Raw genomic sequence first — 26,132 nt, forward strand, 5'->3', positions numbered from 1 at the left:
AGTGGATGCATTAACCTCGACAGACACAGGAAACATAAAACCTATTGGAGAAGACCGCCATGCAAAAGTCAGCTATCAGTCACAGGTTGGTGGCGCCTTAGTAGGGGAGGACAGGCTCGTGGTCATGACTGGAGAGGAATGATGTCAGATACATTAAACACCTTAGTAGGGGAGGACAGGCTCGTGGTCATGTCTGGAGAGGAATGGTGTCAGATACATTAAACACCTTAGTAGGGGAGGACAGGCTCGTGGTCATGACTGGAGAAGAATGGTGTCAGATACATTAAACACCTTAGTAGGGGAGGCCGGGCGCGTGGTCATGTCTGGAGAGGAATGACTGGAATGGTGTCAGATACATTAAACACCTTAGTAGGGGAGGACGGGCTCGTGGTCATGTCTGGAGAGGAATGGTGTCAGATACATTAAACACCTTAGTAGGGGAGGACAGGCTCGTGGTCATGTCTGGACTGGAATGGTGTCAGATACATTAAACACCTTAGTAGGGGAGGACAGGCTCGTGGTCATGTCTGGAGAGGAATGGTGTCAGATACATTAAACACCTTAGTAGGGGAGGACATGCTCGTGGCCATGTCTGGAGAGGAATGGTGTCAGATACATTAAACACCTTATTAGGGGAGGACGGGCACGTGGTCATGTCTGGAGAGGAATGACTGGAATGGTGTCAGATACATTAAACACCTTAGTAGGGGAGGACGGGCTCGTGGTCATGTCTGGAGAGGAATGGTGTCAGATACATTAAACACCTTAGTAGGGGAGGACGGGCTCGTGGTCATGTCTGGAGAGGAATGACTGGAATGGTGTCAGATACATTAAACACCTTAGTAGGGGAGGACGGGCTCGTGGTCATTTCTGGAGAGGAATGACTGGAATGGTGTCAGATACATTAAACACCTTAGTAGGGGAGGACGGGCTCGTGGTCATTTCTGGAGAGGAATGACTGGAATGGTGTCAGATACATTAAACACCTTAGTAGGGGAGGACGGGCTCGTGGTCATTTCTGGAGAGGAATGACTGGAATGGTGTCAGATACATTAAACACCTTAGTAGGGGAGGACGGGCTCGTGGTCATGTCTGGACTGGAATGGTGTCAGATACATTAAACACCTTAGTAGGGGAGGACGGGCTCGTGGTCATGTCTGGAGAGGAATGACTGGAATGGTGTCAGATACATTAAACACCTTAGTAGGGGAGGACAGGCTCGTGGTCATGTCTGGAGAGGAATGACTGGAATGGTGTCAGATACATTAAACACCTTAGTAGGGGAGGACGGGCTCGTGGTCATGTCTGGAGAGAAATGACTGGAATGGTGTCAGATATATTAAACACATTAGTAGGGGAGGACGGGCTCGTGGTCATGTCTGGGCTGGAATGGTGTCAGATACATTAAACACCTTAGTAGGGGAGGACGGGCTCGTGGTCATGTCTGGACTGGAATGGTGTCAGATACATGAAACACCTTAGTAGGGGAGGACGGGCGCGTGGTCATGTCTGGAGAGGAATGACTGGAATGGTGTCAGATACATTGAACACCTTAGTAGGGGAGGACGGGCTCGTGGTCATGTCTGGAGAGGAATGACTGGAATGGTGTCAGATACATTAAACACCTTAGTAGGGGAGGACGGGCTCGTGGTCATGTCTGGACTTTAATGGTGTCAGATACATTAAACACCTTAGTAGGGGAGGACGGGCTTGTGGTCATGTCTGGAGAGGAATGACTGGAATGGTGTCAGATACATTAAACACCTTGCCAGGTGTTTGACGCCATTCCATTGGCTCCGTTCCAGCCATTATTATGAGCCGTCCTCCCCTCAACAGCCTCCTGTGGTATCAGTAAGGTGTGAGAACATTCCTTAGTCTGACCTCATGATGAAACATACAGTATAGACACTGTAGAAGGTTAGTGTTCAGCCCAGTTTATAGCCATTCACCGCTACATTAAACACCATGTATAGTCACACCCAAACACACGCACCTACACCAATGCACACATTCATGCATACACTAAAGCGTGATAATAACCGTCACAGTGATTATCATGGTTCAACAGAAGCTGAAGGTCATAGCTTTATTAAGGTGAGGTGTCTATTTCAGCACTCCATGCAACACAGACACACAACAGCATGGACAGACAGACTGACAGACAGAGATATAGATATACAAACAGACAGACAGACTACAGACAAACAGACAGACTGATATACAAACAGACAGACAGACAGATTACAGACAAACAGACAGATTGACAGGGCGATAGAGATGTAGATATACACACAGACAGACAGACAGACAAACAGACAGATAGACTGACAGGGCGATAGAGATGTAGATATACACACAGACAGACAGACAGACAAACAGACAGATAGACTGACAGGGCGATAGAGATGTAGATATACACAGACAGTGTGACAGACAAACAGACAGATAGACTGACAGGGCGATAGAGATGTAGATATACACACAGACAGACTGACTGACAGACAGACAGGAGAGCAGGGTGTTAGACAGACTAACAGAGTGACAGACAGGCGAGCAGGGTGTTAGACAGACAGACAGACAGAGTGACAGACAGACGAGCAGGGTGTTAGACAGAGTGACAGTCCGGCGAGCAGAGTGTTAGACAGACAGAGTGACAGACAGGCGAGCAGGGTGTTAGACAGACAGACAGGGAGATAGAGATGTAGATATACAGACAGACAGACAGACAGACAGACAGACAGACAGACAGACAGACAGACAGACAGACAGACAGACAGACAGACAGACAGACAGACAGACAGACAGACAGACAGACAGACAGACAGACAGACAGACAGACAGACAGGCAGGTGAGCAGGGTGTTAGACAGACTAACAGAGTGACAGACAGGCGAGCAGGTTGTTAGACAGACTAACAGAGTGACAGACAGGCGAGCAGGGTGTTAGACAGACAGAGTGGCAGACAGACAGGCGAGCAGGGTGTTAGACAGACAGGCGAGCAGGGTGTTAGACAGACAGGCGAGCAGGGTGTTAGACAGACAGGCGAGCAGGGTGTTAGACAGACAGGCGAGCAGGGTGTTAGACAGACAGGCGAGCAGGGTGTTAGACAGACAGGTGAGCAGGGTGTTAGACAGGGGGAGGGAGTGTGAGAGAGACAGGCGAGCAGGGTGTTAGACAGACAGACAGGGAGATAGAGATGTAGATATACAGACAGACAGACAGACAGACAGACAGACAGACAGACAGACAGACAGACAGACAGACAGACAGACAGACAGACAGACAGACAGACAGACAGACAGGCAGGTGAGCAGGGTGTTAGACAGACAGGCGAGCAGGGTGTTAGACAGACAGGCGAGCAGGGTGTTAGACAGACAGGTGAGCAGGGTGTTAGACAGGGGGAGGGAGTGTGAGAGAGACAGGCGAGCAGGGTGTTAGACAGACAGACAGGGAGATAGAGATGTAGATATACAGACAGACAGACAGACAGACAGACAGACAGACAGACAGACAGACAGACAGACAGACAGACAGACAGACAGACAGACAGACAGACAGACAGACAGACAGACAGGCAGGTGAGCAGGGTGTTAGACAGACTAACAGAGTGACAGACAGGCGAGCAGGTTGTTAGACAGACTAACAGAGTGACAGACAGGCGAGCAGGGTGTTAGACAGACAGAGTGGCAGACAGACAGGCGAGCAGGGTGTTAGACAGACAGGCGAGCAGGGTGTTAGACAGACAGGCGAGCAGGGTGTTAGACAGACAGGCGAGCAGGGTGTTAGACAGACAGGCGAGCAGGGTGTTAGACAGACAGGCGAGCAGGGTGTTAGACAGACAGGTGAGCAGGGTGTTAGACAGGGGGAGGGAGTGTGAGAGAGACAGGCGAGCAGGGTGTTAAACAGACAGGCGAGCAGGGTGTTAGATAGGGGGAGGGAGTGTGAGAGAGAGAGCTCTTACTCAGTGTGGGCGGCAGCGGCGGAGCCTGGATGAGTTTTGGGGGGTCGGAGGTTTTCCTGGGGGGGATAGGGGGGTAGAGGAAGGGGTAGTAGAGGGGGGCGGCCAGGGCAGGGAGGGTGTGAGAGCGGGGGAACAGGGGTGAGCTGAGGCAGGATGCGTCCAGGCCCGGAGGGGGGGCTCCAGAGCGATAGGGGGGGTCGAGAGCCCCGATGGGGGAGAGGCGGGGAGGGGCACCCCTGTGGATGGGACAGTTTTTGGGGTGGTAGAGGTACCAGGTAGGGAGGGGAGGGAGATCTTTAGAGGTTCTGCTCTGGCCAGAGTGAGAGGTGTGTGTGTGTGTGTCAGTGCGACCAAGGGAACTGACAGTGTGTGTTTTGGCATATGCCATCATCATCGCGTCAACGTTTTTATATGGGGTGGTGCAGCCTTGAGTGTGTGTGTCATTGCTGACGAGTGTGTGTGAGCCGGTGTGAGGCTGTTTATCAGTGACGTTAGCGGTGCAGTAGAGGGAGTCAAAGTCAGTGATGGATTCAGAGACAAAGCCATACTCCAGCTTCTCTTTAGTCTTGGACTCATTCACATAACGATACAAACTATCAATGTTGCTCTTGAAGTCCTTTCCAAAACGATGTGCAGAGTCTAGGCCTCCATCCTTCTTAAAATAGTTACTATATCCAGAATCAATATCATTCTCAGAATAAGTTCCATGGCTGTCTTCATTTAAATCTGTGTGAGTGTATGGTGTAGCAAAGGGGTTAGATAACTGGGTAGTGTGGGGGTTAGGGGTCGTGGACTGGGTAGTGTAGGGGTTAGGGGTCGTGGACTGGGTAGTGTAGGGGTTAGGGGTCGTGGACTGGGTAGGGTAGGGGTTAGGGGCCGTGGACTGAGTAGTGTAGGGGTTAGGGGTCGTGGACTGGGTAGTGTAGGGGTTAGGGGCCGTGGACTGGGTAGTGTAGGGGTTAGGGGCCGTGGACTGGGTAGTGTAGGAGTTAGGGCCTATGGCTGTGGACTGGGTAGTGTAGGGGTTAGGGGCCGTGGCCGTGGACTGGATTTCAGTGTGGCTGTGAGGTTGGGTCCTGGGGACTGGTCTCGTATGAGCACCACAGTATCCTGGGCGGTAAGGGTGGAGGAAATAGGAGGAGGGCTGGGAGTGGGCCAGGGAGAGAGGGGGTGAGGACACTGCCCAGTCAAAAGGGGCAAAGGAGAGGAGGGGAGAAGGGAGAGGAGTATGAGTAACAGGGGCAGGTTGAGGTGGAAATGGGGATTTGAGGTGGACAAGGGGGGCATTCAGGAGGTAGGAGTGTGAGTAAGTGGTGTGTGTGGGTAGGTGGGCAGGTACAGGTAGTTGGGGGCAGGACGCGGTAGTTGGGGGTAGGTAGGGGTAGTTGGGGCAGGTAGGGGTCGTTGGGGGCAGGTAGGGGTAGTTGGGGGCAGGCAGGGGCAGTTGGGGGGAGGGGTAGTTGGGGGCAGGTAGGGGTAGTTGGGGGCAGGTAGGGGTAGGTGGAGGTGGGGGCAGGTAGGGGTAGTTGGGGGCAGGTGGGGGGAGGTAGGGGTAGTTGGGGGCAGGTAGGGGTATTTGGGGGCAGGTAGGGGCAGGTAGGGTAGTTGGGGGCAGGTAGGGGTAGGTGGAGGTGGGGGCAGGTAGGGGTAGTTGGGGGCAGGTGGGGGGAGGTAGGGGTAGTTGGGGGCAGGTAGGGGTAGTTGGGGCAGGTAGGGGCAGGAAGGGGTAGTTGGGGGCAGGTAGGGGTAGTTGGGGCAGGTAGGGGCAGGTTGGGGGCAGGAAGGGGTAGTTGGGGGCAGGTAGGGGCAGTTGGGGCAGGTAGGGGCAGGTTGGGGGCAGGAAGGGGTAGTTGGGGGCAGGTAGGGGCAGTTGGGGCAGGTAGGGGCAGGTTGGGGGCAGGAAGGGGTAGTTGGGGGCAGGTAGGGGCAGTTGGGGCAGGTAGGGGCAGGTTGGGGGCAGGAAGGGGTAGTTGGGGGCAGGTAGGGGTAGTTGGGGCAGGGAGAGGCAGGTTGGGGGCAGGAAGGGGTAGTTGGGGGCAGGTAGGGCCAGGTAGGGGTAGTTGGGGGCAGGTAGGAGCAGGTAGGAGAGGTCAGGGGTAGGTAGGGATAGTTGGGGGCAGGTAGGGGTAGTTGGGGCCCGGAGGACAAGCGAAAGCGGAGAAGAGGAGAAGGTAAAGGAGAAGCAGAGCCATGGACAAATGTTGGAAGGACGGATGGGATAGAGGGATGAGAACAAGGAGAGGAGCAAAAGTGTATGTTGCAAATAAATTGGGAAGAGAGAGAGAGATGGAGAGAATGTTAGTGTCTGTTGAGAGAAGAATGCAATGTACACCAGTAGATCCCCACCACAACATGCAGTAACGCAGTACACCACCCAGTACCCACACAACAACATATGTCCAATAGTCTGACCCAACAGACACACACAGACTGACCACAATACATGACAGAGTCAATGGAGGTGGTTCATGAACAGAGGAGTCAAAGTTCAGGTTTAGAGAAGCCTTTCTCTTTTGTTTCCTACTCTCACAGTCATTCACTATTATTTCAATCCCGCCTGTACAGTAGTGGTATGCTGTACTATCTCTCTCTATACAGTAGTGGTATGCTGTCCTCTCTCTCTCTCTCTCTGTACAGTAGTGGTATGCTGTACTATCTCTCTCTATACAGTAGTGGTATGCTGTCCTCTCTCTCTCTCTCTCTCTCTCTCGCTGTGCAGTAGTGGTATGCTGTACTATCTCTCTCTGTGCAGTAGTGGTATGCTGTACTATCTCTCTCTCTGTACAGTAGTGGTATGCTGTCCTCTCTCTCTCTCTCTCTCTCTGTACAGTAGTGGTATGCTGTACTATCTCTCTCTATACAGTAGTGGTATGCTGTCCTCTCTCTCTCTCTCTCTCTCTCTCGCTGTGCAGTAGTGGTATGCTGTACTATCTCTCTCTGTACAGTAGTGGTATGCTGTCCTCTCTCTCTGTACAGTAGTGGTATGCTGTACTATCTCTCTCTGTACAGTAGTGGTATGCTGTACTATCTCTCTCTATACAGTAGTGGTATGCTGTACTATCTCTCTCTGTGCAGTAGTGGTATGCTGTACTATCTCTCTCTGTACAGTAGTGGTATGCTGTACTATCTTCTCTCTGTACAGTAGTGGTATGCTGTACTATCTCTCTCTGTACAATAGTGGTATGCTGTACTATCTCTCTCTATACAGTAGTGGTATGCTGTCATCTCTCTCTCTGTACAGTAGTGGTATGCTGTCCTCTCTCTCTGTACAGTAGTGGTATGCTGTACTATCTCTCTCTGTACAGTAGTGGTATGCTGTACTATCTCTCTCTATACAGTAGTGGTATGCTGTCATCTCTCTCTCTGTACAGTAGTGGTATGCTGTCCTCTCTCTCTGTACAGTAGTGGTATGCTGTACTATCTCTCTCTGTACAGTAGTGGTATGCTGTACTATCTCTCTCTATACAGTAGTGGTATGCTGTCATCTCTCTCTCTGTACAGTAGTGGTATGCTGTCCTCTCTCTCTCTGTACAGTAGTGGTATGCTGTCCTCTCTCTCTCTGTACAGTAGTGGTATGCTGTCCTCTCTCTCTCTGTACAGTAGTGGTATGCTGTACTATCTCTCTCTGTACAGTAGTGGTATGCTGTACTATCTCTCTCTATACAGTAGTGGTATGCTGTCCTCTCTCTCTCTGTACAGTAGTGGTATGCTGTCCTCTCTCTCTCTGTACAGTAGTGGTATGCTGTACTATCTCTCTCTGTACAGTAGTGGTATGCTGTACTATCTCTCTCTGTACAGTAGTGGTATGCTGTACTCTCTCTCTCTATACAGTAGTGGTATGCTGTCCTCTCTCTCTATACAGTAGTGGTATGCTGTACTATCTCTCTCTCTCTCTCTGTACAGTAGTGGTATGCTGTCCTCTCTCTGTACAGTAGTGGTATGCTGTCCTCTCTCTCTCTGTACAGTAGTGGTATGCTGTCCTCTCTCTTTCTATACAGTAGTGGTATGCTGTCCTCTCTCTCTCTGTACAGTAGTGGTATGCTGTCATCTCTCTCTCTCTCTCTGTACAGTAGTGGTATGCTGTCCCCTCTCTCTCTGTACAGTAGTGGTATGATGTCCTCTCTCTCTCTGTACAGCAGTGGTATGCTGTCCTCTGTCTCTCTGTACAGTAGTGGTATGCTGTTCTCTCTCTCTCTCTCTCTGTGTACAGTAGTGGTATGCTGTTCTCTCTCTCTCTCGCTGTACAGTAGTGGTCTGCTGCATCTCTCTCTCTGTACAGTAGTGGTATGCTGTCCTATCTCTCTCTCTCTGTACAGTAGTGGTATGCTGTCCTCTCTCTCTCTGTACAGTAGTGGTATGCTGTACTATCTCTCTCTGTACAGTAGTGGTATGCTGTCATCTCTCTCTCTGTATAGTAGTGGTATGCTGTCCTCTCTCTCTCTGTACAGTAGTGGTATGCTGTCCTCTCTCTCTCTCTGTACAGTAGTGGTATGCTGTCCCCTCTCTCTCTGTACAGTAGTGGTATGATGTCCTCTCTCTCTCTGTACAGCAGTGGTATGCTGTCCTCTGTCTCTCTGTACAGTAGTGGTATGCTGTTCTCTCTCTCTCTCTCTCTCTCTCTCTGTGTACAGTAGTGTTATGCTGTTCTCTCTCTCTCTCTCGCTGTACAGTAGTGGTCTGCTGCATCTCTCTCTATGTACAGTAGTGGTATGCTGTCCTATCTCTCTCTCTCTGTACAGTAGTGGTATGCTGTCCTCTCTCTCTCTGTACAGTAGTGGTATGCTGTACTATCTCTCTCTGTACAGTAGTGGTATGCTGTCATCTCTCTCTCTGTACAGTAGTGGTATGCTGTCCTCTCTCTCTCTGTACAGTAGTGGTATGCTGTCCTCTCTCTCTCTCTCTCTGTACAGTAGTGGTATGCTGTCATCTCTCTCTCTGTACAGTAGTGGTATGCTGTCCTCTCTCTCTCTGTACAGTAGTGGTATGCTGTCCTCTCTCTCTCTCTCTCTGTACAGTAGTGGTATGCTGTCATCTCTCTCTCTGTACAGTAGTGGTATGCTGTCCTCTCTCTCTCTATACAGTAGTGGTATGCTGTTCTCTCTCTCTCTCTGTACAGTAGTGGTATGCTGTCCTCTCTCTCTCTGTACAGTAGTGGTATGCTGTCCTCTCTCTCTCTCTCTCTCTGTACAGTAGTGGTATGCTGTCATCTCTCTCTCTGTACAGTAGTGGTATGCTGTCCTCTCTCTCTCTGTACAGTAGTGGTATGCTGTCCTCTCTCTCTCTCTCTCTGTACAGTAGTGGTATGCTGTCATCTCTCTCTCTGTACAGTAGTGGTATGCTGTCCTCTCTCTCTCTATACAGTAGTGGTATGCTGTTCTCTCTCTCTCTCTGTACAGTAGTGGTATGCTGTCATCTCTCTCTCTGTACAGTAGTGGTATGCTGTTCTCTCTCTCTCTGTACAGTAGTGGTATGCTGTTCTCTCTCTCTCTCTCTCTCTGTACAGTAGTGGTATGCTGTCCTCTCTCTGTACAGTAGTGGTATGCTGTCCTCTCTCTGTACAGTAGTGGTATGCTGTCCTCTCTCTGTACAGTAGTGGTATGCTGTCCTCTCTCTGTACAGTAGTGGTATGCTGTCCTCTCTCTGTACAGTAGTGGTATGCTGTCCTCTCTCTGTACAGTAGTGGTATGCTGTCCTCTCTCTGTACAGTAGTGGTATGCTGTTCTCTCTCTGTACAGTAGTGGTATGCTGTCCTCTCTCTGTACAGTAGTGGTATGCTGTCCTCTCTCTCTCTGTACAGTAGTGGTATGCTGTCCTCTCTCTGTACAGTAGTGGTATGCTGTTCTCTATCTTCACCTTCTCTCTCTCTCTCTTTCTTTCTCTCTCTCTAGCAGAGAAAAGTGCCGTTGGTTACGCTGAGTCAGGCTATGGAGAGTTCTGTTCCTGCCTGGCTGCGCACTGTCTATCTCTCTGTCTCCTTGGAGATGATTGGATAATAGCCTATGCTGACTAGTCCATTCTGCACAGAAATACATTGTCTCATTTAATATCACCGTGACAGAGAAATAGAGGCTACACAGAGCGTGTTAACTACCATACCTTGGTTTAGCCTTGAGTTGATCTGACTGTCTCTCAGATACAGCCACACATTACACTTCCTGGTTTATTTTGCGCTACTGTGAAATAAGTCTCTGCCATTGGTTGGTAGATGGAGCCCCTCCTCTTTGGTTCTTAAAGCTGTACACGCATACGTGACAAATAGTCTGGTCTGAATTGTATTATTTGTTTACAGTCTGTGGGTAGAAATTGGCCCTACATAACCTAGGATAAGTTTATCCTAGAGGGAACACAGAGGGAAGCACACTACACACACATTCACACACACACACACATACATTCAACATTTCTCCTGAAATGTACATTGTGACTTTGATTAGAAAAATAACAAATATATATTTCAGACAATAATCACATAATGAAATGACTTGTAACAATGTAAATTGTTGTCAAAACAATAAAGCTGTGAAGTTGAAATACAAATGAATAGAGGTATTCAGCCCTTCAGCCTATGGAACTAAGAACTAGAGGTCGACCGATTAATCGGAATGGACGGTTAATTAGGGCCGATATCAAGTTTTCATAACAATTGGTAATCTGCATTTTTGGACACCGATCATGGCCGATTACATTGCACTCCACGAGGAGACTGCGTGGCAGGCTGACTACCTGTTATGCGAGTGCAGCAAGGAGCCAAAGTAAGGTGCTAGCTAGTAAGGTGCTAGCTAGCATTAAACTTATCTTATAAAAACCAATCAATTTTAACATAATAACTTTTTAACTACACATGGTTGATGATATAACTAGGTTAACTAGCGTGTCCTGCGTGGCATATAATCAATGCGGTGCCTGTTAATTTATCATTGAATCACAGCCTACTTCGTCAAACGGGTGATTTAACAAGCGCATTTGCGAAAAAAGCACTGTCGTTGCACCAATGTGTAACAAACCATAAACAGCAACGCCTTTCTTAAAATCAATACACAAATACAGTGGGGCAAAAAAGTATTTAGTCAGCCACCAATTGTGCAAGTTCTCCCACTTACAATGATGAGAGAGCCCAATTTCTCAGTTTTTGATTTGTTAAAAAAGTTTGAAATATAATAAATGTCGTTCCACTTCATGATTGTGTCCCACTTGTTGTTGATTCTTCACCAAAAAATACAGTTTTGTATCTTTATGTTTGAAGCCTGAAATGTGGCAAAAGGTTGCAAAGTTCAAGGGGGCCGAATATTTTCGCAAGGCACTGTATATTTTTAAACTTGCATATTTAGTTAATATTGTCTGCGAACATAAATGTATTTTAACTAGGGAAATTGTGTCACTTCTCTTGCGTTCTGTGCAACAGAGTCAGGGTATATGCAACAGTTTGGGCCGCCTGGCTCGTTGCGAACTAATTTGCCAGAATTCTATGTAATTATGACATAACATTGAAGGTTGTACAATGTAACAAGAATATTTAGACTTATGGATGCCACCCGTTAGATAAAATACAGAACGGTTCCATATTTCACTGAAAGAATAAACATTTTGCTTTCGAAATGATAGCTTACGAATTTGACCATATTAATGACCTAAGGCTCGTATTTCTGTGTGTTATTATATTATAATTAAGTCTATGATTTGATATTTGATATAGCAGTCTGACTGAGCGATGGTAGGCAGCAGCAGGCTCGTAAGCATTCATTCAAACAGCACTTTACTGCGTTTTGTCAGCAGCTCTTCGCTGTTGACTTCAAGCCTATCAACTCCTGAGATTAGGATGGCAATACTAAAGTACCTATTAGAACATCCAATAGTCAAAGATATATGAAATACAAATGGTATAGAGAGAAATAGTCCTATAATAACTACAACCTAAAACTTCTTACCTGGGAATATTGAAGACTCATGTTAAAAGGAACCACCAGCTTTCATATGTTCTCATGTTCTGAGCAAGGAACTTAAACGTTAGCTTTTTCACATGGCACATATTGCACTTTTACTTTCTTCTCCAACACTTTGTTTTTGCATTATTTAAACCAAATTGAACATGTTTAATTATTTATTTGAGGCTAAATTAATTTTATTGATGTATTATATTAAGTTAAAATAAGTGTTCATTCAGTATTGTTGTAATTGTCATTATTACAAATATATATAAAGAAATTGGCCGATAAATCGGTATTGGCTTTTTGGTCCTCCAATAATCTGTATCGCCGTTAAAAAAATCATACCTCTACTAAGAACCACTCTAAAGGTAGCCTATAGTATGAATCTCAGCCATTCTGGGAAGGGGAGAACAGTCTGGGAAAAAGAAAGATGGAAGATAGAGGAGAAAGGAGTGAGAGGTCAAGGACAGAAGAGAGACAGGAGGAGGTAGGCAACAAAACATGAACCAATGACTCACCAGATAGTGGAGAGAGAGAGAGAGAGCATGATAGAGGGAAGGGGAGACCGAGAGAACAGGCTACAGTGCATAAACAGTGAAAAGGATAGAAAGAGAATGAGGGAGGAGGAAAGAGACAAAGAGGAAGAGAGATATACAGAGAAAGAGAGCTAGAGGGAGATGGGTAGAGAGAGGGAGATGGGGAGAGAGAGAGGGAGATGGGTAGAGAGAGGGAGATGGGTAGAGAGAGGGAGATGGGGAGAGAGAGAGGGGAGATGGGTAGAGAGAGGGAGATGGGGAGAGAGAGCGGGAGATGGGAGAGAGAGAGGGAGATGGGGAGAGGGAGATGGGGAGAGAGAGAGGGAGATGGGGAGAGGGAGATGGGGAGAGAGAGGGGGATGGGGAGAGAGAGGGAGATGGGGAGATAGAGAGAGGGAGATGGGGAGAGAGAGAGGGAGATGGGGAGAGAGAGGGAGATGGGGAGAGAGAGAGGGAGATGGGGAGAGAGAGAGGGGGATGGGGAGAGAGAGAGGGAGATGGGGAGATAGAGAGAGGGAGATGGGTAGAGAGAGAGTGAGATGGGGAGATAGAGAGAGGGAGATGGGTAGAGAGAGGGAGATGGGGAGAGAGAGAGGGAGATGGGGAGAGAGAGAGGGAGATGGGGAGAGGGAGATGGGGAGAGAGAGGGGGATGGGGAGAGAGAGGGAGATGGGGAGAGAGAGGGAGATGGGGAGATAGAGAGAGGGAGATGGGAGAGAGAGAGGGAGATGGGGAGAGAGAGAGGGAGATGGGGAGAGAGAGAGGGAGATGGGGAGAGAGAGAGGGAGATGGGGAGAGAGAGAGAGATGGGGGAGAGAGAGAGAGAGAGATGGGGAGAGAGAGAGGGAGATGGGGAGAGAGAGAGGGAGATGGGGAGAGAGAGGGAGATGGGGAGAGAGAGAGGGAGATGGGGAGAGAGAGAGGGAGATGGGGAGAGAGAGAGGGAGATGGGGAGAGAGAGAGGGAGATGGGAGAGAGAGAGGGAGATGGGAGAGAGAGCGGGAGATGGGGAGAGAGAGAGAGGGAGATGGGGAGGAGAGAGGGAGATGGGAGAGAGAGAGGGAGATGGGGAGAGAGAGGGGATGGGGAGAGAGAGAGGGAGATGGGGAGAGAGAGAGGGAGATGGGGAGAGAGAGAGGGAGATGGGAGAGAGAGGGGATTGGGGAGAGAGAGAGGGAGATGGGGAGAGAGAGAGGGAGATGGGAGAGAGAGAGGGAGATGGGGAGAGAGAGAGGGAGATGGGGAGAGAGAGAGGGAGATGGGGAGATAGAGAGGAGGAGATGGGGAGATAGATGGGAGAGAGAGAGGGAGATGGGGAGAGAGAGAGGGAGATGGGGAGAGAGAGAGGGAAGATGGGGAGAGAGAGAGGGAGATGGGAGAGAGAGCGGGAGATGGGGGAGAGAGAGAGAGGAGATGGGGAGAGAGAGAGGGAGATGGGGAGAGAGAGGAGATGGGGAGAGAGAGAGGGAGATCGGGGAGAGAGAGGATATGGGGATAAGAGAGAGGGAGATGGGGAGAGAGAGAGGGAGATGGGGAGAGAGAGAGGGAGATGGGGAGAGAGAGGGGATGGGGAGAGAGAGAGGGAGATGGGGAAGAGAGAGGGAGATGGGGAGAGAGAGAGGGAGATGGGGAGAGAGAGGGGGATGGGGAGAGAGAGGGAGATGGGGAGATAGAGAGAGGGAGATGGGTAGAGAGAGAGGGAGATGGGGAGAGAGAGAGGGAGATGGGGAGAGAGAGGGGAGATGGGGAGAGAGAGGGAGATGGGGAAAGAGAGCTAGGAGATGGCAAAAGAGAGAGCTAGGAGATGGCGAGAGAGAGCTAGGAGATGGTGAGAGAGAGAGAGGAGTTGGGGAGATGTGGGGGGAGGGAGAGAGATGGGGAGAGAGAGAGAGAGGGTGAGCTAGAGGGAGATGGGGAGAGAGAGAGAGAGCGAGAGAGAGAAAGAAGATGGGGAGAGAGAGAGAGAGAGGGTGAGCTAGAGGGAGATGGGAGAGAGAGGGTGAGCTAGAGGGAGATGGAGACGAGAGCGAGAGAGAGAGAGAAGATGGGGAGAGAGAGAGAGAGAGGGTGAGCTAGAGGGAGATGGGGAGAGAGGGTGAGCTAGAGGGAGATGGAGAGAGAGAGAGTGTGAGCTAGAAGGAGATAGCTGTGGGTACTCCATTACTTCCCCACCGGTCTGCAGATTGGATGAATAATTGAATAAGGCAGTGATGACATCACACCAGGCCCACAGGAAGCACTGAAGAGATTCCACCATCTCTTCCTCCCTCTCTGTCTCCCTCTCCCATTCTGCCCCATACTCTTCCTCCCTCTCTGTCTCCCTCTCCCACTCTGCCCCATACTCTTCCTCCCTCTCTGTCTCCCTCTCCCACTCTGTCCCATACTCTTCCTCCCTCTCTGTCTCCCTCTCCCACTCTGCCCCATACTCTACCTCCCTCTCTGTCTCCCTCTCCCACTCTGCCCCATACTCTTTCTCCCTCTCCCACTCTGCCCCATACTCTTCCTCCCTCTCTGTCTCCCTCTCCCACTCTGCCCCATACTCTTCCTCCCTCTCTGTCTCCCTCTCCCACTCTGTCCCATACTCTTCCTCCCTCTCTGTCTCCCTCTCCCACTCTGTCCCATACTCTTCCTCCCTCTCTGTCTCCCTCTCCCACTCTGTCCCATACTCTTCCTCCCTCTCTGTCTCCCACTCTGCCCCATACTCTTCCTCCCTCTCTGTCTCCCTCTCCCACTCTGCCCCATACTCTTCCTCCCTCTCTGTCTCCCTCTCCCACTCTGCCCCATACTCTTCCTCCCTCTCTGTCTCCCTCTCCCACTCTGTCCCATACTCTTCCTCCCTCTCTGTCTCCCTCTCCCACTCTGCCCCATACTCTTCCTCCCTCTCTGTCTCCCTCTCCCACTCTGCCCCATACTCTTCCTTCCTCTCTGTCTCCCTCTCCCACTCTGCCCCATACTCTTCCTCCCTCTCTGTCTCCCTCTCCCACTCTGTCCCATACTCTTCCTCCCTCTCTGTCTCCCTCTCCCACTCTGCCCCATACTCTTCCTCCCTCTCTGTCTCCCTCTCCCACTCTGTCCCATACTCTTCCTCCCTCTCTGTCTCCCTCTCCCACTCTGCCCCATACTCTTCCTCCCTCTCTGTCTCCCTCTCCCACTCTGTCCCATACTCTTCCTCCCTCTCTGTCTCCCTCTCCCACTCTGTCCCATACTCTTCCTCCCTCTCTGTCTCCCTCTCCCACTCTGCCCCATACTCTTCCTCCCTCTCTGTCTCCCTCTCCCACTCTGCCCCATACTCTTCCTCCCTCTCTGTCTCCCTCTCCCACTCTGCCCCATAATCTTCCTCCCTCTCTGTCTCCATCTCCCACTCTGCCCCATACTCTTCCTCCCTCTCTGTCTCCCTCTCCCACTCTGCCCCATACTCTTCCTCCCTCTCTGTCTCCCTCTCCCACTCTGCCCCATACTCTTCCTCCCTCTGTCTCCCTCTCCCACTCTGCCCCATACTCTTCCTCCCTCTCTGTCTCCCTCTCCCACTCTGCCCCATACTCTTCCTCCCCCTCTGTCTCCCTCTCCCACTCTGTCCCATACTCTTCCTCCCTCTCTGTCTCCCTCTCCCACTCTGCCCCATACTCTTCCTCCCTCTCTCACTCTGCCCCATACTCTTCCTCCCTCTCTCACTCTGCCCCATACACTCACCTGTCCATCCCTGAAAAAGAATGAGTGCAGCCCATCTAATCCTTTTTCTCTCCTCCTTTCCATCTCCATCATCTATCTGTCCATCCTAGATAGAAACTACATTCCACTGCACCCATCTATGTATGCATCTCTCTCTTGTTCCCCTTATTTCTCTTTCCCTCTACTCTGGAATGTGGAGAATTCTCCCCGTGTTTTTGTCACCCTTCTCTCTGCTGGTTTAGTTTTTATTCCCAAGAGAGGACACAGTTTCAGATGTGGTGTTGTGTACATAATATTAGATGGAAGGTGGCTTCAGTGAATACTGTAGTTTGTTACTACCTCCACATTTTCACCCCAAATCAGCACCTCACAGTCAGCAACTAGGCCTATAGTCATCATCATCATCTAACTCACCTGTCGTTCTTGACTCCCAGGTTCTTCCTCCATCAGCTGTTCCTCTCACCTCCACCTCTTCTTTCCTCTTTTCTCCCTCCTCTTTTCTCTGTCCATCCATCCTCCACAGGTTCCCTTCACTGGCTGAGCACCCAATCCGCTGCGAGGGACATAACTCGGGTTGTCCAATCGCATCCTCTGCTTTCTGGAACATTTCCCTAAAAGCAGCCAATGAGGTGAGGGGAGGTGGTTGCAGGAAGGTGGCCTGGGCCTGGGAGGTGTACTCCCATTGGATTCCGTCGCTGTCCGTCTTTTCCCTCCTCCACTTGAGGTTGTAGAGGAAGTCAGGGTCAGGGGTTATGACTGTGGGATCAGGATCCGGTTCAGTTATTAGTTGGTAGGCCGGGGAGCTGTGTTTGCTACGGTTACGCAGTTCTTTGAAGGTCATCACTTTTGAACCCGACCCTGACGTTGACCCAGATGACGACGTTGACCCGGAAGTAGATTTCTTCAGGGTTTCCTCATTGGATTTTCTAACTTCCAAGGGCGGGGGCAGGGTCAGGGTTTCACCATCGGGGGAGAAAGCCATGAGCCAATCAAATCGCTCAGGGCGTAAAGAGTTGGCGAGTAGGGTGCAAACTTTGAGGGGGGGCAGGGTAGGGGGGACAGGGGGTAAGGGACGCGGGGGAGGCGGGGGAGGGGTTTCCGAGAGCACAGGGGAATATTTGAAAGTCTCGAAGTTAACATTGTTAGAGGTGTTGGTATTGCCAGTGCTGTAGTAGGAGTCAGATGCTAGGCTAACGTTAGCCCCAAACCCGCTGTTTCTCTTCCTCCTTCTCGCCATGTCAGTGAAAGACGTGGTTCTAAACACATCTCTGCTCTCCTCTTTCTCTCCCTCATCCTCCTTTACTCCTCCAAATATATCAGTCTCTCTATCCCTCTCCACCTCTGACCTCCCTCCTCCATCTCTCCATCCATCCACAGCCAACCCATCTATATCATACTGCTCCTTAGCCTTCTCCTCTTTTCTCCTCATCCCTCTATCTTGTGTCTGTCCAGGCCTGGAGGTGTGGTGGGTCTCCCCCTCTCCCTCCTCCTCCAGTCCCCCCACACAAACCCCCAGTTCTGGGCTGAGTTTGAGGAGCTCAGCCTGGGTCAGTCCTGCTAGCACCAGTAGCTTACGGATCTCATCATCCAACGCATGGAAAGAGGGAGGAGGGGGGAGAGAGGGCGGGGGAGGGATGGCAGGGGGGGTGGTGGAGTTGGAGATGGAAATGGTGGGGGCAGGGGGGAGAGGAGGGGGGCGAGAGTTGGGAGGGGAGAGGGACAGGGGGGTCTTCCCGCATCCTGCTTGGAGGGTGGCGAGACGCTGAGCCTCCTTACGGGCTAGGTGCTTCCTCCGAGGGGGAGGGATGGGGGGAGTGGAGGAGGGGAGGGAGAATGGGAGAGGGGAAGATTTGTAGAGAGTAAAGTAAGGGATGGGCTGACAGAGAAGAGGAGGGGGGACAGAGCGTGGGGAAGGAGGGAGGGCCTTCTCACACCTGAAGGTGTAGAAAGTGGGGGATGAGGATGGAGAGGTGCAGACAGAGACGGAGGGGGTGATGTCACGGCTGATGTTGATGTAGGTGTGGAGTTCAGAGTTCACGCTGGCATAGCGGGCAGGGGGTTTGGGGGGTCTCGGTGGGAGCTCTATGGGCGAAGAGGTCTCTGATTGTGAGACCAGGGGCTCGTCACAGTCTGAAGGTGCTGTCAGGTCCACTCCAGCATCAGAGAACTCCTGGGAATCTCCCAAAGACCCTCCCCGGCCCTTATACAGCTTCCAAGACATATCCACGTTCCCCATCTCATCCAGAACATCAGAGAGATCCTCCTTGCCCAGATCGCCTAGATCCAGTCCCTTCTCATGGAGCCTGGTGATGTGGGCCAGCTTCACCTGCCTGTTGACACTCTCCAGTCGGTCCAGGTGATCCAGTCGATCCCTCAGTAGATCCCCCTGAGGATCCCCCTCCAGGTCCCAGCGAGCCACCTGAATCACCTGGCTAAAGCGCTCCATCTTTCCAAAGTCTCCCACTGACTCCAGGAAGTCCAGGAGGCCTAGTTTGGTGACCTCTGACCCTAAGCCTGTCTGACCTTTGACCCCCAGATAGTCAGAGGAGGAGGGGGAGGCGGGGGCGGAGGGGTAGCCCTCGTCTGGGGAACAGGCGTGTGGGGGGGGGGGGGAACGAGAGACAGAGGGGGGTTTGGGGTTGAGGAGCAGGACAGGGGGTGAACGGGAGGCTGGGTAGCGTTCAGGAACATGAATGTGAGTGTGGTCCTGAGAGATTGACAGATCAGCGTTCCACTTGTGGCCAGAGGACGAAAGAGAGGTGGAGAGATCGGCGCAGTCTGACTCCAGATCGGAGCAGGAGCTGATTGAAGTGGAGGATGAGGAGGTGGAGGAGGTCAGGGAGAGATCCAGGAGAGAGGGAGGGCAGTCGCAGCACGATGGGACCAACGTGTCGTCATCATCATCATCATCTCCCTCCTCCTCATCATCAACTTCAACATCAACACTGTTTTCCTCTTCCTCCTCTGTTTCCTTCTTGTTATCCATCTCTTCCTCCTCTGTTTCCTTCTTGTTATCCATCTCTTCCTCCTCTGTTTCCTTCTTGTTATCCATCTCTTCCTCCTCTGTTTCCTTCTTGTTGTCTATGACCACATCTGTGTTCTTGTTAACATCTGCATTCTCCTCATCTATTTTTCCTTTCTCCAGTTCCAGGGCATTAGGGGGGCAGGCTGGGGCCAGGACCTTAGGCTGGGGTTGAGAGGGGCTGGCCTGTGTCTTGGTCTTGCCCCCTGTCCCCTCCTGTCTCTGGGGTAGCAGGGGAGGTGGTGGAGGGGGCTGAAGCTTCAGCTGCTGTCTGATGGAGATGGTATTGTTGTTGTTGTGGTTGTGGTTGAACAGACTGTTATTGTCCTGGGGGGAATGGCCGTCGCAGCACAGACAAGGCAGGCTGGGTTCATTACAGTTGGGGTCCAGATGAGGAAGAAGAGGAAGAAGAGGAGGAAAAGGGGCACGTTTCGACACAGCTGCTGCTGCACGGACACTTTTAGGTTTGGGTTTGGGTTTGGTCGTATAGAGGGGAGCTGTGTTTCTCTGTAAGCCCAATCTGGACTGACCCAAGGGGGCACGAGGCTGGACCCCCACCCTGGTCCTGGAAGACTCAGGGGTCGCTTTGGTGGCGCGTCGAGGAGAGGAAGAGGAAATGGTGTTCATGTTTTTGTCTTCCCTCTGGGAAACAGGGCCATGTGGCTTTGGTTCCGCTGCGGTGGTGGTCCGCCTGCTCGTGTCGATGCGACGAGGCCTCAAGGGCGGAGCGAAGGTTCGGCTAGAGGAGTGCATTTTAGGAATAATAGTTTTCTAATTGTCAATTATTTATGTTTCTATAGAAACAGGGGTTCTGTTTTCTATCTAAAGGATGGAGAGATCCAAAACGTGACGGTCACATCTTGGCTTGACTCCAAAGATCCTGCAACATCAAAAGAGACATGCAGTCAATAGAGGCACAGCAGATAATAGAGATGAGAGGAGTCTGTGCTCCTCTAACTGTACAAGGGACCAGCTTGTTCTTGTTCATAAGAAATCTTACAAGTTAAATCCCCTGGTTTGTTCCATATAACTATTGGGCCTTTTCTGCTGTATAATTACCTCCTCAGTGCTGGGACTAGTTAGATGAAAATTAAATCCATCTCTCCTCACTCCTATCCTCCCTCCCTCTATATATAAACAGACAGAGACAGACACACGCACACACACACACACACACACACACACACACACACACACACACACACACACACACACACACACACACACACACACACACACACACACACACACACACACACCTAAATGCAATGTCAGTGATAGAGAGGAGATCTCCATGAAAACAGTTGGGAACTAATGAAGGACTGTTGTCCTTCAGCATCCCAGTCTACTCTGAGATTCAGCTTGATGGAGTGAGAAAGGATTACTGTAACTCTCATTCTCTCTGACAAAAATATAGGCCAAGTAAATTGAATCATGATAAATAAAAATGAACTCTCATTTCTAAGCTTATTTGCATTAAAATAAATGTTGAACAAATTCTTACAATGACGGCCTAGGAACAGTGGGTTAACTGCCTTGCTCAGGGGCAGAACGACAGATTTTTACCTTGTCGATCTAGCAACCATTCTGTTACTGGCCCAACGCTCACCAACCTGCTGCCCCAATATATAGCCTAGTACAAACATCTTTAGTAAACAAGATCAAATTATTTAGAGAAGAAAATCCTCAGTTGCGCAAAGACTAACGTACAGGCTTTCTTTTAAAACTCATCCACTGCCAAGGCTGAACACATATTCCTCCACAGCAGCACCGTGCCCTTCACATCAAACGGGGAGAAGGTAGGCCCATATAAATCATAACCTGAACAGCGCTTAGATCGGGCCTGGGACACGTCGCCCTGTTCAGAACCGTTAGAATAACGTCCCGTAACCGCAGAGCACATCATCTGCTGGATTTTCGGTATTTACCATCGGATTTATCGACCTGAAGTGGCGGATGGAGACCGTGGAAAGGAGGAGGGGGGAGAGAGGGGGTACCTCAAGCCGCATCGTCCTGACACAGCCACCCCCCGCTACTCTGACAAAATGTTTCGCAATGTTTATTAAATTAACTACAACATGATTACATCTGTCATTCTAGTAAACAACCGTAGGCTATAAATCAAGAAAACGGTTATTGACATTGGTTATCTGGATCTGGGGATGTGGGCAGGTGTTGAAAGCATAGCAAAACGTATAGTCTAGATTTCGGTAAATAGAGAGCATTTGATCAACAACACCTATAATCATATGATTGTGAGATATTTGACTCACCATCAGCTTCGTTGAGGAGAAGATGGAGATGCTGGATCCCGTTCTCTGTAAACGGATGCGAGCGCGCAACCCCGTCCGACCAACGAACAGCCTCTCCAATGGTTAAAGCGAGAGCTCTCTCCTCTCGCGACCACCTTATCTTTCGTCATCCGCCGGGACCACACCCCTCTTCTGCCTCACCAATCAATCTCCCTCTCTGTTCATCTGTCAGCTCCTTCCATCCCTCTCAGCCTTTGCTTCCTCCCTCAAAGAAAAAGACAATCACTACGGAATCTTCTACCTTATTCTCTTTGATCTCTAGTATTGGAACCATTCTTCCTATCCGCCATCACACTCCCTCCATCTTTATTATTCTCTTTCATTCTCAGTGGAAATGGAAGGTAACATGGTGAAAGCACCTGCTGTATAGTAATCTAGTCACACTGATGGAGGAAGACTGTTTCCTTATTAAACACAGGAACCGTGAAAAATAGACTCATTGTCTTTATGAATCATGATGGAAAGTCATACACAATGTTACTGCTCGCTGTATATTGTTTTCCACAAAAGGTCTGACTACTAAACCCATGTTGGTCACATTTCTTTATTAAAAGCAATAAGATGCCATATTGTCAGCAGCAGGTAGATGTACAGTAGTAATTAGAAAGAGATGATTATACACAGAGGGAGATAGAGAAAACATAATACAAAGAACATGGTGTGAGAGACAGCAGGATTGTTCCTATCAGGCAGCTTCCTGCTGTAGTCCATTCACTCTGCCGGTAGAGACCAGAGCCCTCTGCCGGTAGAGACCAGAGCCCCAGGTTGTCATCCTGATTGATGTGATCATCAACCAATGTAACTCCCTGCCATCATCATCATCATCAAATCCACAGGATTCTAGAGCAGACAGCTGCTAACAGTGACATGTCATACTCACGTCATCATCAATAAATAAAGAGATTGATACAGAGACAGACATACTTTTTGATGACATGGTATTCCCAGTTTGAGTAATCAGTTATTCTGTACATAATTGAAAATCATATTACGGAGAACAAAAATGGGCACCTTGAAGACCAGGTTTAAGACTGACTGGTCTAATCTCACTGACTGGTCTAATCTCAACCAGGCTCACTCGCAGTCCAAACTAAAGCCCTAACGCACCTGATTGTAATAAGAGTGGAAACCTACAGGAGGGTAGCTCTCCAGGAACAGGGTTGGGGAGCCCTGGGTTAGGTTAAGGGTCTAGGGACCTAAAATAAAAGTTCCCTAGACCCTTAACCTAACCCAGGGCTCCCCAACCCTGTTCCTGGAGAGCTACCCTCCTGTAGGTTTCCACTCTTATTACAATCAGGTGCGTTAGATTAGGGTTGGAGCGAAAACCTACAGGATGGTAGCTCTCCAGGACCAGGGTTGGAGAGCCCTGCCCTAGCCCTTAACCCCATGGTATTCACTGAAGGGGTAGGAGCAAGGGACCGAAATGGAAGCAGCCACACCAACTAGCCCTCCTCAGTCCAGCTACATTGCAACACACACTAAATAAAAACAGTCTCCTCATCATATTCTTCACTTGTTTCTCTTGTAGATTTTCTTGGCGAAGTTGAGGAAAACTGCGTGTGGAAGGTTTTGGGCGTGACGCGAGATGAGTTTCTGTAAGCGCTGATAGCTGTCGTCTTCGTATTGGTGGTACAGGGTGGGCATCTGTAGGGTGTTGTACAGTGCTTTCACCTTCTCCACACTGTCATGCCGACCATAACATGACTGGAAGAAGACAATAAAAGTGAATTATTTCTCAGAGATATTCTAGTCAGAGCAGTTTACTGTATTGAGCTATGTAAAGAAGTGAATAAATGCATTCATTCCCTCAATCATCCATCCATCATGGCTTAGGTGTGTTTACAGTTCAATGGTCAACTGTGACTGTTCATGGTTGACCCCTCACCTCCAGCTCTGCCCTTTGTACTGGGGTCATGACCCCTAGAGCGGTCACCACCAGCCAGCCGCATTTGTTGTCCTGGATGTCTGTTCCAATCTTCCCTGTCACCGCCGGGTCGCCATAGCAATCCAGGTAGTCATCCTGGCAACAGAGAAACATTGTAAAACCATGCTGGTATGACTGACACACCCACAAGAACAGTCTCATAGAATTACTGTGGTCTCACCTGTATCTGGAAGAACTCTCCCATCTCCAGTAAGATATGTTTGGCGTTGTTGTGTTCCTCTTCACTGTCGATACCCGCCTGGGAATTATTCAGAAAGAGATACACCATTTGTATAAGTTACAGTTTCTGCACCTTGTATAATGAGACTGACCAGACATTACGACACTAAACACTCACCATGTACATGGCTGCTGCCACGGGGAGGTAGAAGGAGTAGAAGGCAGTCTTGTACTTTACTATGGCCTTATATCTGACACACAGGGAGAGGGAGGGAGAAAGAGTAAAGATTATACCCTTCCAAACCCCAACAATACACTCAACACCCCCCAATCACCTGTACCTTGAATCTCCATATACCCTCCATCGCTATATCCCACCCCTCTCCCTCTTACAAACCTCTCCATGGTGAAGCGGTTGAGGTCTATTTGACCAGGAGGAGCGGTCATCAGGTCCAGTGCCTGGCCCAGCTCGGTCTGGAAGGACGTCTGAAACACACAGGGACAGAGAAACAATAGTCAGCTACAGCACAAGAGTCAGCTGTGTAAGTATGTGTGTGTGTGTGTTTGTGTACCTCAGTGAAGAGCTCCAATAGGTGTACGTAGTAGGGCTGTGCCCTGCAGTGTCTGCGCAGTAGTCTGTAGATGGATCCCTCCAGGAGGAAGGAATCATTGATGGCATCCAGACCCACTCTCTCCTGAGAAACAACAGCTATGTTACTGACTGAGAAAACCCTTTGAAGCCTACTATGTTAACAGGGACACATGGTGTTGTTGACAGTTGATGCAGTATGGAAGTTGATGTAAGCTTACAGTTAGTTTTGGGTAAACCAGTTGGCTGACCATAACAATGCTTTCAGATTAGACAATATTTCTTGTGAGAGCGATAACAGTCAGTCTCACCCTCTTGTACCAGCAGGGCTGACCTCTCCGAGTCACTGAAGCATCCATGATGTCATCAGCTACCAAGAAGAACGCCTGGAGCTGAGAGAGAGAGAGAGAGAGAGAGAGAGAGAGAGAGAGAGAGAGAGAGAGAGAGAGAGAGAGAGAAATAAAAAGGCAGCGTCAGTCACTTCACTGTGGTACCTCAGCAAAGTGCTAACTGAGGCAATAACTTTGTGTGTGTGTGTGTGTATCGCTCTCACCAGCTCAATGCACCAGCCAACCAGCAAGGCCCGTCGCACAGCATCCTGGGTCAGCTCAGTGGGAGGAACAAGCTCCCTCAAAGAGCCAATCACAGACAGACCTCTGTTTCTTTTTCCTCCAGGAGTGTTGTAATGCAACACCTAAGAGAAAGAGAGACAGAGAAATAGAGATGAGTTGTATGGCATCTTTGCACATCTCAATTTCTCAAAACATACCCTAGCACCTACCCCTAGACACTTCTCATAGATGTGAAGGAGAAATACTTTAAAAACTTCCTATGGTGTTCTTACAACCCCTACACACCCTACCTCTCGGAGTCTGTTGAGAGCGTCAGCGAGGACAGAGTCTGTGAGGTCCTGCTCTGTGAGCTCGGTCACCAGCTCCTCAAACTGGGCCTCAAACAGCTGTGGGTCTGACTGCACCGCCCCCGAGTGGTTGGTCCCGTTGCTGCAACTACTGTCACCCTGAGAGCAGAGGACATTTCAGATTGTAAGGGAAAAGCAGGAGGGAGAAACAACAGCATTAGTTTCCAAAGCATCACATGTAAATAAAGATCTGGTTTGTGCTTATCCCACCCAAAGAATGCTTATACAGAAACATAGTTCACTGTGTCAACAACTCTCAGTTTGTTAACTACCAGTACTAAGTTAGTTGGCTATAGCAATGTAGCTAACTAACTAAAACTGTAAGCTCATTACACACACACAAGCAGACAGGATGAACATCTTTACAGCAAACTGCACAACTACAGTAAATGACCGCTAGCAACAACCCAGCGGTGCTGTCAGCAGTAGCTTCGAAAGTATGTTCTCTGCAGTAATGTGACGAATTTGAGGCGAAACTATAGCTCGAAAGACCCAGATAAACAAAGTCTAATAATAGAGATGACCCACTAACATTAGAAAAAAAATAGCACGTTACCTTAGAATACATCTAGCTAGCTAACGTTACCTAGCTACAGTAGACAGCGCTTCGTCTCCAGATAATAAACTTGTCTGGCTTGCCAATCACGACACAAGGCGATATCACGCCTGAACGTTAGACCCCTTTCATAAATAGATAACTAAATAAGCAACTACACACTAGGTTGCAATATCTGCTGTCCTTCTTACCATGATTATCTTGTCCTTGCTCATAGTGACAGTCTGTTTGTCAAATCCCTCTTCACTGGTGTCTCTTTACCTGTCAAATGGGAGAGTACGACGCACACAGAACTAGGGAATTCGGTGTATTGTAGTTTTTGACCACGTTGGTGTTTATTTTATCGCATAGCTTCTGAACTAAACCTCCCGACAGCCTTCGCGAGTGATCGCAGGCCCGTGGGACCACAAGCCTTCATATGACATGAGCTTTTTGATTCGATAACGCCATCGAACCAGGATGGGCTTTCGGGCTGACTAACCAATAGAAATCCGGAAGAGGGGGAGTTTAGATGGGGGGAAACATGTCTGATGTTTAGAG

General features: G+C 49.7%; 3 protein-coding genes across 8 annotated transcripts in view; all 3 read right to left on the reverse strand.

Annotated features, from left to right (window-relative positions):
- The window catches only part of LOC116353150 (flocculation protein FLO11), a 35,125-nt gene extending 17,989 nt beyond the window's left edge, over positions 1-17,136 (reverse strand). For all 4 annotated transcript variants that reach the window (XM_031787400.1, XM_031787398.1, XM_031787399.1 and 1 more), the window contains exons 1-2: positions 16,505-17,136; positions 3,961-5,139 (exon numbers count right to left, since the gene is read on the reverse strand). In XM_031787400.1, the coding sequence (XP_031643260.1) occupies positions 3,961-5,139; positions 16,505-17,072 (1,747 nt within the window). In that variant the 5' untranslated portion in view covers positions 17,073-17,136. The remainder of the gene's footprint in view (positions 1-3,960; positions 5,140-16,504) is intronic.
- On the reverse strand, positions 17,089-21,483 carry LOC116376727 (histone-lysine N-methyltransferase SETD1B-like). The gene is made up of 3 exons (XM_031838114.1): positions 21,386-21,483; positions 17,473-19,992; positions 17,089-17,122 (listed from the first exon to the last, which is right to left on the reverse strand). The coding sequence occupies exons 2-3, from the start codon at positions 19,863-19,865 to the stop codon at positions 17,089-17,091; spliced, it is 2,427 nt and encodes an 808-aa protein (XP_031693974.1). The 5' UTR covers positions 19,866-19,992; positions 21,386-21,483.
- Positions 21,484-21,949: 466 nt separating this feature from the next.
- On the reverse strand, positions 21,950-25,973 carry fdps (farnesyl diphosphate synthase (farnesyl pyrophosphate synthetase, dimethylallyltranstransferase, geranyltranstransferase)). Of its 3 annotated transcripts, none has more exons than XM_020474438.2 (10): positions 25,784-25,973; positions 24,980-25,135; positions 24,671-24,811; positions 24,429-24,509; positions 24,101-24,223; positions 23,926-24,014; positions 23,707-23,779; positions 23,530-23,607; positions 23,310-23,444; positions 21,950-23,128 (listed from the first exon to the last, which is right to left on the reverse strand). In XM_020474438.2, exons 1-10 carry the CDS (start codon positions 25,805-25,807, stop codon positions 22,934-22,936), a joined length of 1,095 nt encoding a protein of 364 aa, XP_020330027.2. In that variant the 5' UTR covers positions 25,808-25,973; the 3' UTR covers positions 21,950-22,933. The 3 variants fall into 3 exon arrangements, with proteins under 3 accessions (XP_020330027.2, XP_020330028.2, XP_031643264.1); XM_020474439.2 differs by lacking the exon at positions 25,784-25,973 and adding an exon at positions 25,593-25,722; XM_031787404.1 differs by lacking the exon at positions 25,784-25,973 and adding an exon at positions 25,376-25,411.
- Positions 25,974-26,132: the final 159 nt, after the last annotated feature.

The sequence above is a fragment of the Oncorhynchus kisutch genome, linkage group LG13 (assembly GCF_002021735.2).
Source record: "Oncorhynchus kisutch isolate 150728-3 linkage group LG13, Okis_V2, whole genome shotgun sequence".
In the NCBI taxonomy this organism is placed as follows: Eukaryota; Metazoa; Chordata; class Actinopteri; order Salmoniformes; family Salmonidae; genus Oncorhynchus; species Oncorhynchus kisutch.

What these genes read in the sequence shown, in the direction of transcription:
- LOC116376727 (XM_031838114.1), bottom strand. Translation starts at nt 19,865, where the DNA reads ATGCACTCCTCTAGCCGAACCTTCGCTCCGCCCTTGAGGCCTCGTCGC. An exon ending in GAGCAGTATGATATAGATGG is followed by an intron (nt 17,123 to 17,472) that starts GTTGGCTGTGGA and finishes CCCCCCTCAAAG; the next exon opens with TTTGCACCCTACTCGCCAAC.
- fdps (XM_020474438.2), bottom strand. Translation starts at nt 25,807, where the DNA reads ATGAGCAAGGACAAGATAATCATG. An exon ending in CTCTCAACAGACTCCGAGAG is followed by an intron (nt 24,812 to 24,979) that starts GTAGGGTGTGTA and finishes TCTTTCTCTTAG; the next exon opens with GTGTTGCATTACAACACTCC. An exon ending in AACCGCTTCACCATGGAGAG is followed by an intron (nt 23,780 to 23,925) that starts GTTTGTAAGAGG and finishes CCTGTGTGTCAG; the next exon opens with ATATAAGGCCATAGTAAAGT.